We start from the raw sequence: 11,785 nt of genomic DNA on the forward strand, positions 1-11,785 counted from the left end.
AAGCCTCTAAATTTTATACTGGGGCTAATATAAAGGCGAGAACAATGGAAATATCCGTACAGCTTCTTGCATTTTCGAAACCCTGACATGTTGATACATCTGAGTAGGTAGGAGTCAACCCAAGATCTATTGCTAATAAGACAGTAACACTTCCATCTCCTTGCCCAAGCAATCAAGACACAAATCAACGAACACCAAGTATTCGCCACTGGCTTTAAGAACAAGAACACTAAATTTCAGTTCAGTTCATGTCGATTGGAGAGAATTCGCCTACTTCCCGTCCAGTGGTCTAGAGGTAATGTGAACGTCATGGACTTGGGAGCGTGAAACGTTCTGAACCCAATGACAGACCGCGAGGCAAAATGATTCCCATTGAAAAATTCAACCAAAAACAGCTCTTGAATTTTCGAAATTTCTTCTCTACCATCGCAGGAATAACTTCCAAAAGTCAAATTCCTTTCGACATCTGTCTTTCTCATAGCCAAGGTCGCCCGAGGTTATCACCAGAAGAGGTGCCCCACCACGTCGGCTAATCCACGGCTTTCAGAAGTCCATCTCAGCCAATCAGAATTGTCTTATTCCAGGTCGGCAAGCAAAGAGGCGAATCATTCAACATCAACCAAGAAAGCTTCGCTCCGCCAACGCCGTCAACCACGCTCGCGCCAATCTCCCCTCTTCAGGCCCTCTGATATCGTGCGATTGAGGTTCGCTCCTCTGCCGAATCGTTCTCTCGCCCGAAATGCTCTCTTCCACGCGGTCCGCGGCTTCAATGGCCCTCCGAGGTGCGTGCCTTGAACTCTTCCGGCCAGGCGGGCTTTATAGCTCGGACAACGAATTCGATCATCGCGACGCCAATACATATTACTGACTTCACTTGTCACAATAGTCAAGCCTACAACTGCCATTGTTCCTTTTAGAACTACCGCTGCCGCCTTCACGACCAACTCTCGCCGCGATGCGAGCGCCCTCCAGACTCACTCCGCAACTGGTGTAGGAAAGGTTCGCAGAGAGGTTCCGCTGCCCAGCGAGGTTGCTCCCAAGGGTGCCTTGCAGTATGCGCTGTATGTTATTCCTTCGACCTTTGCTTGTGTCAAGAAAATCGCAATCGTCACCTAAATACTGGACCAGCACTAACCTGTTCCATTCAACAGAACCACACTTGATGCCGTCACCAACTGGGCTCGTCAGTCGTCCCTGTGGCCCATGACCTTCGGTCTGGCCTGCTGTGCCGTCGAAATGATGCATCTCTCTACCCCCCGATACGATCAGGATCGCCTCGGTATTATTTTCCGTGCCTCGCCACGACAGTCCGATGTCATGATTGTTGCTGGAACTCTCACAAATAAGATGGCTCCTGCTCTTCGACAGGTTTACGATCAGATGCCTGATCCCCGCTGGGTTATTTCCATGGGTTCGTGCGCTAATGGTGGTGGATACTACCACTACAGCTACTCTGTCGTCCGAGATATGTCCCCCAACTCCCCCTTCGTTCATACAGTCCGTCTAACTCCCAGGCAAGCTGCGATAGGGTAGTCCCTGTTGACGTCTACGTACCTGGCTGTCCTCCTACGAGTGAAGCACTGATGTACGGAATCTTCCAGCTCCAACGGAAAATGAGGAACACTCGCATTACCCGACATTGGTACAGAAAGTAAGGATTTAAAGCAGAGGAGTCGATCAGAGATTCAGATTCAGCCGGATTGCGCCAAGCCAGTACTTTCAGTGGATATATTCAAGGGAAATGCAGTGGAATGGTTGTCGTTGAGGAGGATGGCGCCCATGGAAGCATGTACAATTTAGACAGCTCCATCTCCTATGTTAAAGTTTGTAGTATTTACTTTCCTTGCTAGAGGACAAGGAACCAAGGGCACTATCCACAGTTCACTAAAAACTGAAATGTACTTTGTGGTTGTGGATGGTGTGTATCTCAAACATCAAATGTCACTCAAAGAGTAACACGACCCTTAAAACACACCAAGCCGAATGCTTATCGTCTCAGGGAAAGGGAATAGACTGCCATCTATAACCGCTTCACAGATTAAGACCGTGCACCTCTGACACGTGTCGGCTTTGAAAATCAATTAAATTTGATCGTATGGGAATTTGAGGTCCCCTTTATGTGAGCACTTCTATCAGGAGAATACTTGAATGTCGACAATCATCCTGGTTCTATATGATTTGAAGTGCACATATGAAATTTTGGATTGGTCCTGGTTCAAAGTACGTTAATAACAGCAGTGAACATTTCTGTGTCTTGAACAGCATTTGGTTGGCAAGGGGCAAGATTGGTCTCATTTAGCTTTCAACAAGAAACAGGATTCAGATGATGCCCCTTCTATAACCAATTCTCTGAGACCATTTCAATGTTTATATAAATCCATGTCGAGATTAGTGTTCGGACTGTCCAGACTCAAGGGTAATTATTCATAGCTCTCCTGCAGCCACCGGTGCAGCATCAACATGTGCTTTAGTGTTAGCCAACAGTAATAACAGAATAAACTACCTAAGGGAATGTCTGTATAAGTACGCCAAGGCCAGAAATCTCTGGAGCAAGTCGTATGTTAAACTCTGCAGAAAGGGGACAAGCATAAACAGGTAAGGCTTTTGGCCTGATCTCTCTTCAGCCATGGACTATTGTATTGTTCAGGAATAACAACAATAAGAGCAAACCCCTTTCCCGCCTCAAGCTAGCCACTATTTCCAAGGAGATCTGTTACTAATGCAAGTTCTCTAGGTAGCGTATTATGACAGGGCTTCTGTCTATATTATAAGTAAGGTACGCATCTCTAAATATTGGCTTATCTATGTATATAGTTGGCAGATATCCAGACAGCACTGCAATGAGCAGACGACTGTTGCAATTTTCCTGGAACCTGTGTGACGCCACTGTTACCTGTTGAGATTAACTTGCGGAGAAATGTTGCTCAAGTTTCAAATGCAGGCAATTGCACCGTACATAGGCAGCGCCAACGGGATGTTATGCAAGATACAGGCCTGCAAACTCGTTGGGATGGCTGCTAAGTTCTATCTCGTCGTCAACAGGCTTCTCGTGGTCACTGAAGGAAGAGTTCCAATCCGCATTCAATTTCCGCGAAGGCTCTCCAGCCTCTTCAAGGATGATATTAGATCATAGTAAGCTAATATCATCATAAACTATGATAAATTCCGAAAGTAGGCATCCTAAAATTCCATCCTAAATACCCTCTTTAATTCCCCACCAGGCAATACAACACGCACAGCCTACTAAACAGGAGCAGCCAAAATATACACCCCATAGGACAAAAGTTATCATCGGCTCTTGGCAGGCCTAGAAGATCAAATGCCTGGATGCCCTTTCTACCAAGCAAAGAGATAACTTCTGGGTGCATAAAGTCAATAAGTGGTGTGATTATATCCGAGATCTCGAGACGATGAAAAAGCTTTATAAACCCTACCGTTGTTGCTCGTCCCTGATATCCATTGCTGTCTGGAGCATGATTGTGATAGGTTTACCTGAATGCTTGTTGGTTGCCTTTGACTATATGGAGTTTAAGACCTGGTCTGAGAAATGGAGCAATGTCTTTCGGTGGTTCTGGTGTTATAGAGATTAGCCAGGTCACCTACTTCTGGGCAAAGGCATCTCAGATAACTAGATCCTGCGGTTCATTAGTAATACCATTGTCAGGTATCCCCTCAGTTAGGTCGATATACTCATAGGGGCTGGTGCTGTTGATGTCTCCCTGATCATAGGTTGTGCCATTGTCTTATTGTTACTCTCTAATAGGAGGCGAGTTCTGATGACGCTTTACTAGAACAACAAAGCTCAAGATAGACAGTTGGAGTAACCCACCTGATTAATTATGCTTGCGCTTCATCTTTGTGAGGAAGCGTAAAGATAGTGTAAAGATCGCGTATCGTCGATATTCTGGTTCTGATCATGGCGAGCAGCGAAATCTTCGGCGCCTATTTCGTTGCTGCATAACTAAAAACCCTAAACTTAGGATTAACTTAGGATCAACTTGACTAAAACTTTGCTTAGACCCTAAACTTATCATAAGGATTATCATAAGCTTAGGTTCAATCCTGGGCATTTCTTCCTGTTATGAAAATGCTTCTCTGCTTTATATCACCGCTACCAGTTATAAATAAACCCACACACGCGGTGTCACTTAGGTAGACCGTGATTCTCCCTGCGCTCCTATCACTTGTATCAACCTCCATTCCTATCGACCACCGCCCCATCCAAGCCTCTTCCACAAAAGACCTTAACATCCAAGAGCTCCCCCCTTGTTCGCCAGTGTACTACTACTCCATGCACAACCAACCATAAAAGAGATCTACGGAACGTGAAGTAAGCAGGCACTCTTTCAGAGTCAGGGTCTGATTCGACCAAGTAAAATCTTGAAACCGAGAAATATTGCTTCATAACAGGATCTATGTCACCCTCCATCCCATCAACATGGGTTCAAGCCATGGCTGGAGATAGCACTTCCAAGGCTCCTTCTAAAGAACAAGAAATAGCTCATCCTAAATGTTTCAGCGGATCCGAACGACATGATAGCCACACTCTGTCTAGAACTCTCACGGCATCAGGCCAATTCTTACAGACGAGATGAAGTCGAACTTATATGGGGCCTATCTTCGAGGGTGGCCGGCACGACATGACGAGGACTTCTTTCTTGCTCATTCTTCCAGCCAAAACTACCGTCGCTCAAGAACGCGATTATCGACCAGACAATGGGCAATATATACGAGGCTTGTGGGGATCATCTGTACGAAGCAAGCCGCGGTTGAGGCTCGTTGAGTCTCGGACTACAACAATAGTTACGCCAGAAAGACCACCCTCCATTAGAGCATAAAATAGCCGAAGGCTGGGAAGAGTAGGAATATAGTGGCAAGGGAAAAGGAAGGCCAGTTAACTGGTTTCCTTGGCTTGTTTGAAGGGTAGTGAGAGCCTAATAGACAGAGGTGCCCGCCTGCAGGAAAGCCTTTGACTGTGAAAGTACCTCTGGGGAAGGTGAAAAGGTTAAGGACTCGCATCTCTTAATGAAACAATCTGTGGCCGTCTAAATATGCTTTGTCGCCCGTGAGTGTGTATTGGAGGAGCAGGATGTGGAAGCAAATCCGTGCAACCATTCCAACGTTGTATGCTACCATTGCTTGAGGGATTAATGTAGCAAGCCTCTTGAAAGGCACATATCTATTTGCTAATAAAAGCAATGGAAAATTCATTATACACAGCTCGCTTTTTGTGTACTCCAATAAGTGGCTTCCACTCTCCCTTACTCAGGCGATATCTGATAGAACTGGCACTCTGCTATATTTCATAAAATCATTCCTTCATCTAGCACCTCTCGTATGAGCTTTCTTGCTAGGTGTCTGTTCGGGGGTTGTTGGCAGAAGAGAAGAAGCATGTACAGTAGACAAGGGCAGCAGATGGCAAGCAAATCGCCAGGAGATGATATAAGTTCCAACTAAAGATTCACATGTGATGGATCTAGGCTAGAGGCAGGGCTTCGTCCAGACACGATGGTAATAAAGAAGATTGTACCAAGAGGATGGTGCAGGAGGTCGCAGGCGATATGTATCGACAATGTCAATAACAAGATAAAGATTAGTAAATCTTACTTACTGATGGTAATGGCTAAACTATCAGTGTCACAACTATCATTTACAAAGCCATCTCGCTTGTTTTCTGTCTCTATGTGGTGATTTAAAAATGGAAGCCTGGCTGGATATTAAAGGACGAACTTCCGAAGGCGTATATGTGTATAGCGCATTCAAATGCCATACACGTCAAATCAGCACAAAGTATATTCCTGAATACAAAGCATGTGGCTGACTAGACTATAGAGTCCGGTCGAATCTGTTCAACTCTCTTAAAATCTGTTGGCCCCAGTCACTTGGCTGAGAAAGAACCTGTGCAAATCCTGCATCAAGACTAAATAGTTCGCTATTTCACAGATTTACAAAGCATGATCCGTTCGAGAATACAGTCACATCTGGTTAAGGAATATGAGGTGGAGATGCACAAGGACATTTTCGATCTTCGAACTCCTGAAGAACTTCCAATCTTTTAAGCCGATGTCATCATCTTCGATGCTTAGATCGGCTGGGACTTTCAGCCAAGAATCCCACCTCACTGGCGCATTAAGACGGGCCAGATTAGTCAACATCATTGTGAGCCAAGAATAAGAAAAAAAAGTTTCTCCCTTCTCGATGCTCATCGAGTAGTCGGAAGAACATCAGTTAGTCAAAGAAATCTCCAGCAAGATCGATTTTGTCGCGAGGACCATCATGTGTGAGAACTGTATCCAGCCAGGCCAATTCAGGGAGAAAACCCCTTACACACCATGTTGTATTCAATGCAAGTGTTGGGATTGCACAAGTCACCGAGAGGTCCAGCTGAGCGGTTCGCTTCTTGAAAAGGAGACTGGGTCTGTACCAAGAGTTTGCACAATCTTATTGCCATCCTGAGGCTTTCATGCTGTTATCCAGAATATACGCCTAATATCATCATAAATTATATGGGCTTTATAAAACTGCTATAAGTCTAGGCTCTTCTTGGAGTCTTGCGAATAACACAAGGCATCTGCTGCTTAACTCAGTATCCAAGCTGTAAAGAGAGTTAGCTCTCAGCAATGTTCACCATTATTATCAGTAGTACCAAAAGGGTCAAAGAGTTTGCTAAACTTCATGGGCAAGTGCCTAATAGTGCCAATCTACACAACTAACAGCTCTGTAGCTTTGAGTGATGTCTATCTAATAGATGTACAGGCACCAACCAACCCGAGCCCAGTGATAGATTCATCACTAAGGTACTTAATGAAAGGATGCAAGCCCGATGGATGTCGTCCTTGATCTTAGTGTCGAAGGGACAGAGAATGCTTTAGGCCAAGCTACTGACAAGAGAAACACGATTGGCATCTATATCAAGGAAGTCTACAAACACTGAGCTGAGCTAGGCGTTCGCGGGCCGTGAGATGAGCTTTTATAGCTTTAAGATATAACTATAAAAAAGACAAGCTGCAGGTACGGGATTGAAGGTCTAGCTAGCTAGATATGTAATGTAATATTGATTGATATATCTAGATAACAAGACGACTAAGAGAATTCATTAGAACTAGTGAGATAGAAGGAATAGCAAAAATAAACTCCGGTACAGGGAATCGAACCCTGGGCTCCGCGGTACTGATCTCTCAGGTTATGAGAGCGCGAAATGTTAGCCACTACACCATACCGGATTGATACGAGGCTTCGTTGAGAAAACGCAACACTACGGGTTGCCAAATCGATTTAGCCACACAATGTGCCAACCTTCAACGATCAGTTCTATTCGATGCTCAATACTGTTTTGGGGACAAGGCCATGCATACTGTAACTTCTGACTCTGGCTCGATTGCTGACTGGGCCTAGATACACAAGTCCAATATCTATCTGTCAGTCATTCAAGTGTGTTACAGCGGACATGAATTCAATGCTTGCCTGATCTTACCTGGCTCAAGGACACTAGGAACCCTTTCATTTCTCCTGCCCTTCAGTATTGAAATTGTATAGCTGGACCTGGGAGCTTTCGTCACAGGACAGTCTTTTTGAAAACCATGACAGTTCAGGGGCATGTGACATGACTTGTCACAATAAGTTCAGTCCGATGATGCTTGCACCGAGATAGGAGCCTCATGATGTTGTCAAAAGCATGAGAGAAGCCATCAAAATTGAGGACATTCAAGGGACCTTTATAGTCCTCGAAAACCTACCCATAAACGCGGCCAACGGGTGGAATAGGAACACTGCTTCAGGGACAACATTCGGGGGCATAGGACTGCCGCGAAGAACAATTTAAGCAGATTGAATGGGATTTAAGATATGCTTTTGAGTTTCTTTGTTTTTTGGGTCCGCATGGATGAATCTTTTGATAGTTGGGATATACCACTATCCTTCCCACCACCATAGCCTCAAACCGGCCGTCAGCCGGAGAGAACACACACACAAGAGGCTCGGAACGCTTGTCAGAGGTCTGTCTCCTTCAGTGAATGCACTGAAAGTCGGAAAGGGCGTCAAAATCTGCAAGAGAGGCCAGGATGACTTCTTTGGTATGTCCTACGGAAATGCATGACTCGCTGCATATTATACAGTGATGATCCTACGACTGGCTTAACCCTGTCCGAGTCATTGTATTTCATGTCGAGCTGATGTAAAATTCGAGTTGGCTCTGCCCCGTAACCCTTGGCCGAGAAGTTCGGATTCCTACTTTTTGGGATAGATGAGCTAGCACCACAACCCGATCTCGGCCTGTCTTACTCATTTCACTGGGACTGAGTTATTGATGAAAACTCCCCAGGGCATTCTGTTTAACAAACGGTGCCAGCATCAATTTTACTTGCGTCCTCCACCATGAGATTACTTTTGACAACCTGGAATGACCTGAGTTGTAACTTTGTGCTGCCCAAGGTTATCTTGAACACATCCCATGTTATCGCCTGGATATCTCACTGAAATGCTTTCTGTCTATGGAGGCAGCCTTCTTTCTAATTCAGTAAGCCATGACCAGGATATTATAAAATATCTTCCCGAGTTTCAAGAACCATTGGAAATTGACCAGCAAAGTAATTCAGGGGTAAGTGAAGACCTACACTCCACAAAGACTACCTTAGCTGGAAAACAACAGAATTGAGGATACTTGTATCTGATACCGCCACAGCCTACGCGGGTTACGTCAAGTTTGGAACAAGTTCTTGGAGTCCTTCCCCTTGCGGTGCCGTGGCACTGTCAGCGACTGTCAACAACTACCAGTTGCATCACTTACCCTTAGGGCAAACGAACCCCTGTTTCGTATGCACAGAATTGAAAAAACTGTGCCTCTATTGCTATAAAGCCTTTCCTCTTCAACTTTTCCTTCCTCCTCTCTTCTTTTCCTAAGCAGCAGCAGCAGCACCACCACCACCACCACCACAACCTCGTTAGTACATTGTTTCCATACGCATACCCCAGACTTATTGAGGACAACATAACTCTGACATATCTAAATAACAGTGGCAGCTACTACTCTGCCCCGTGATGTTGGGGGTCGCTCAAGAAGGGAGAATGAGTTCTATGGTCAATCCCTAAGCCAGCCAGAGTCACCTCTGGTAATTGCCACTCACTTGTGAGTAAAAGACAGGGCCTAAGAGACTCGTCCCCTCCGGCGCGCAACAAGCGCACCGCATGTCGTGCTGGCATCGACTGCGGAGTTTTACTTTTCAATGTCTCTTCTAATGAGACACACCCTGCCCAAACAAGAAACTTGTAAGTACACCAAACAAATGATGAATACATACAAAGTGCTAATATCTCAGGATTTGATCTGAATAGATTCAAGAAGATGTCGATTCTTCCGATCTCTATCCCGCGACAAAAAACACTATGTTCCCCTCGTACCATCATTGTCATCTCTATATCCAATATCAAAACCAACATCGAAAGATATTCCCAGTTCAATTTTGCACTTCGAGATTATCACACAAATAATTCGTTCCTTTACATGGAAATTCTGTTCTCGTTTTGTTTCCAAGATCAACAGCCAAGTATATCTTTCACAAATTCCCCTCACCAAACCCAGCTCGGACCTACATCTACAGTAGTCTGAGGATAAACTTCATAGCATGATAGCTGCTGGTTGGTTGGCTCAAAAAGCAACATGAGCCAGAGACTCGCCCTAATTGTCTCTGGTATACCTCGAGCAATAATAAACTTTGGACCAGGTTTGAGGACTGCGTTCGGACGAAACGCACTTAACTGTACCTTCGTCCATCACCACGTTGCCCCCGATCTTTTCGGTTTAGTGTTTGGGTCTTATCCTTCTCTCCCGCCTTCTATGACCATTATGGACTGGCAACAGCTATCGTATGGATCATCGAATACCACCACTGTTTTCATGGCTTTACGTCTTCTCGACCTCTCCCGACGCCTTTCCGCCCCTTCACAAACCCATCTCTGGCATCATTTGTATGGAATGGACCCAGGTTCTTTACAACCCGAGACTCGCCATCGCTTTCATCGAGTTTTGTTTTGTGGTAAGATAAACCGTAATCTGGGTGAGATTGATGCAGAGGCATGTGCTCAACAACCGGTATGGCTGGCGCTAGATCACCATGAAGGGCATACTGAACAACAACGTTGCCTAGAGGCACGATGACTTTCTTGTTCAAGATATCGATTTCCAGATCATCCGGTTTACTTCGCCGTCCATCAAATTCTCAGTCTCCTCCGCGCGCGCAAGCTCATGCTTTTCGCAAGTATTTCCATTCAACTCCTGTGCCATCGACTTACACAAGACATCGTTGGGCTAAGGTGCTCATGGCAACCAACCCCCTGCTGAGCCATCCTGGTCAAATGTCCGTGAGACAAGAGACTGGATTGTTTTGAAAGCTATGCCCTCACACTAGGTTGCCTTCTGTCGAGCGGAACTACGTTCGTTGGCACCCTGCCTTTTCGCTTTAGGTGGACTTGATGCAACTTAGAGTTCCTGACCACAACAATACCGACAGACCATGTCAAGTCCAGTTAAGGAGATCAGACTCAGCGCCGGAATGATTGAACAGCACTGCTCTACCGAGAACTCAAACACATCCATCTCTTTGGCTTGCATCCAATGGTATCCAAGACCTAGACGTGCTTGGCTTTGGCATATAGTCTCACGGTTGCACGTTCCTTAACAGTATCTGGACCTGACGTCCATTTCCTCCGCCAGCAAGACACATACCAGCAGTCTTCTTCAGTCAAGTCTCACTCTTCCTTTAAGTCGCTGACTGTGTTATCACATTTCAGGCCAACACCCTCAAGGGCTCGGAGTACGCAACTCAGCTGGCCATGACGGAACAGATATTATATCTGAACTACCATGCTCAGAATACGGGTTGTTGGAAGACCAAGTCAACCACCGCAAGCTCGACTATGCAACAGCTGGCGATGGAGACCTCCATCTAACGGAGAAGTCTTGGTGAAGTGTTCTGCTTGTCCTTGGCTGTACCTTCGAACTTCACCAATTGCCCATCATTTGTAAGTCATCGCCGTGACAACCTTATCTTGCTTTCGCATATATAATGTGGTTCCCGTCAGTGACTTCAGCTCCAGCCTGGTGGTCTATTTCGTCTCAAGTCCAACTTTACTCTCGTCCTTGCGGCATCGACAACTCCGAGTTGCTGCAGACCGATCCTGGCTTGACACATTCGACTCTTTCCGGTTGTCGACGACAACTGATATCGATCGGGCATTCTTTGCTGGGACATCGAGATTCTATACATGATGGGAGGGCATGACAGAAAGTTGAACTCGTGTCTGACCAATTGATACTTCATGAAGCACACTCCAACGTCAAGTGATACATCAGATTCAACTTCAAGCACGCCTAGACCCGGATAGACGCGTAGACGGCCACAGCTGTCAGTCATATCTCACGATGGAGTAGAGAGGGTAAGTGCCGTTGGCGCTGACAAGCTCATTGAAGTTGGAGACAATCAGGCGTTGGCAGGTATAAAAAGACGCGAGTCTATTGATCTGATTGATTTGGAAGAGGAGGGCTGCTATTTAGTACAGATGCTTCGTCAAACGATAGATATATGGGGACTAAACAGGTGTTCCAGATTACACAGACTGTAATCAAATCGAAGGCTTGCCCTGACGTTGTTACTCCTCATGCATGTTGCAGTGCCTCTATTGTTGATCACTTTTTCGGACCGAGTAAGAAGACAAAACCCATTTACCAGCAGATGCTTGAACTTTGATGCAAATAGAATGTGATCGAATCACAGAAAAGAGACCTCCTGGG

General features: G+C 45.6%; 2 protein-coding genes and 1 non-coding gene across 5 annotated transcripts; 2 read left to right on the plus strand and 1 right to left on the minus strand.

The window, feature by feature from the left end:
• Nucleotides 1-769: 769 nt before the first annotated feature.
• Nucleotides 770-1,655, plus strand: FVEG_02937 (NADH-ubiquinone oxidoreductase 19.3 kDa subunit, mitochondrial; the record flags this gene model as incomplete). The annotated part of the gene is made up of 4 exons (XM_018890480.1): nucleotides 770-782; nucleotides 887-1,061; nucleotides 1,152-1,469; nucleotides 1,520-1,655. The coding sequence occupies 4 exons, from the start codon at nucleotides 770-772 to the stop codon at nucleotides 1,653-1,655; spliced, it is 642 nt and encodes a 213-aa protein (XP_018746794.1).
• Nucleotides 1,656-7,133: 5,478 nt separating this feature from the next.
• On the minus strand, nucleotides 7,134-7,223 carry FVEG_15155. Its single transcript has one exon. It is a non-coding gene; the product is annotated as a tRNA-Glu (tRNA).
• Nucleotides 7,224-8,911: 1,688 nt separating this feature from the next.
• Nucleotides 8,912-11,653, plus strand: FVEG_15154 (hypothetical protein). Of its 3 annotated transcripts, none has more exons than XM_018904261.1 (4): nucleotides 8,912-8,938; nucleotides 9,013-9,264; nucleotides 9,315-11,016; nucleotides 11,077-11,653. In XM_018904261.1, exon 3 carries the CDS (start codon nucleotides 9,656-9,658, stop codon nucleotides 10,151-10,153), a length of 498 nt encoding a protein of 165 aa, XP_018746792.1. In that variant the 5' UTR covers nucleotides 8,912-8,938; nucleotides 9,013-9,264; nucleotides 9,315-9,655; the 3' UTR covers nucleotides 10,154-11,016; nucleotides 11,077-11,653. The 3 variants fall into 3 exon arrangements, with proteins under 3 accessions (XP_018746792.1, XP_018746793.1, XP_018746791.1); XM_018904262.1 differs by having other exon boundaries at nucleotides 9,315-10,031; nucleotides 10,104-11,653; XM_018904260.1 differs by having other exon boundaries at nucleotides 9,315-11,653.
• The last annotated feature ends 132 nt before the right edge of the window (nucleotides 11,654-11,785 follow it).

This window comes from Fusarium verticillioides, chromosome 5 (assembly GCF_000149555.1).
Source record: "Fusarium verticillioides 7600 chromosome 5, whole genome shotgun sequence".
NCBI classification, from domain to species: domain Eukaryota; kingdom Fungi; phylum Ascomycota; class Sordariomycetes; order Hypocreales; family Nectriaceae; genus Fusarium; species Fusarium verticillioides.

What these genes read in the sequence shown, in the direction of transcription:
- FVEG_15154 (XM_018904260.1), top strand. Translation starts at nt 9,656, where the DNA reads ATGAGCCAGAGACTCGCCCTAATTGTCTCTGGTATACCTCGAGCAATA.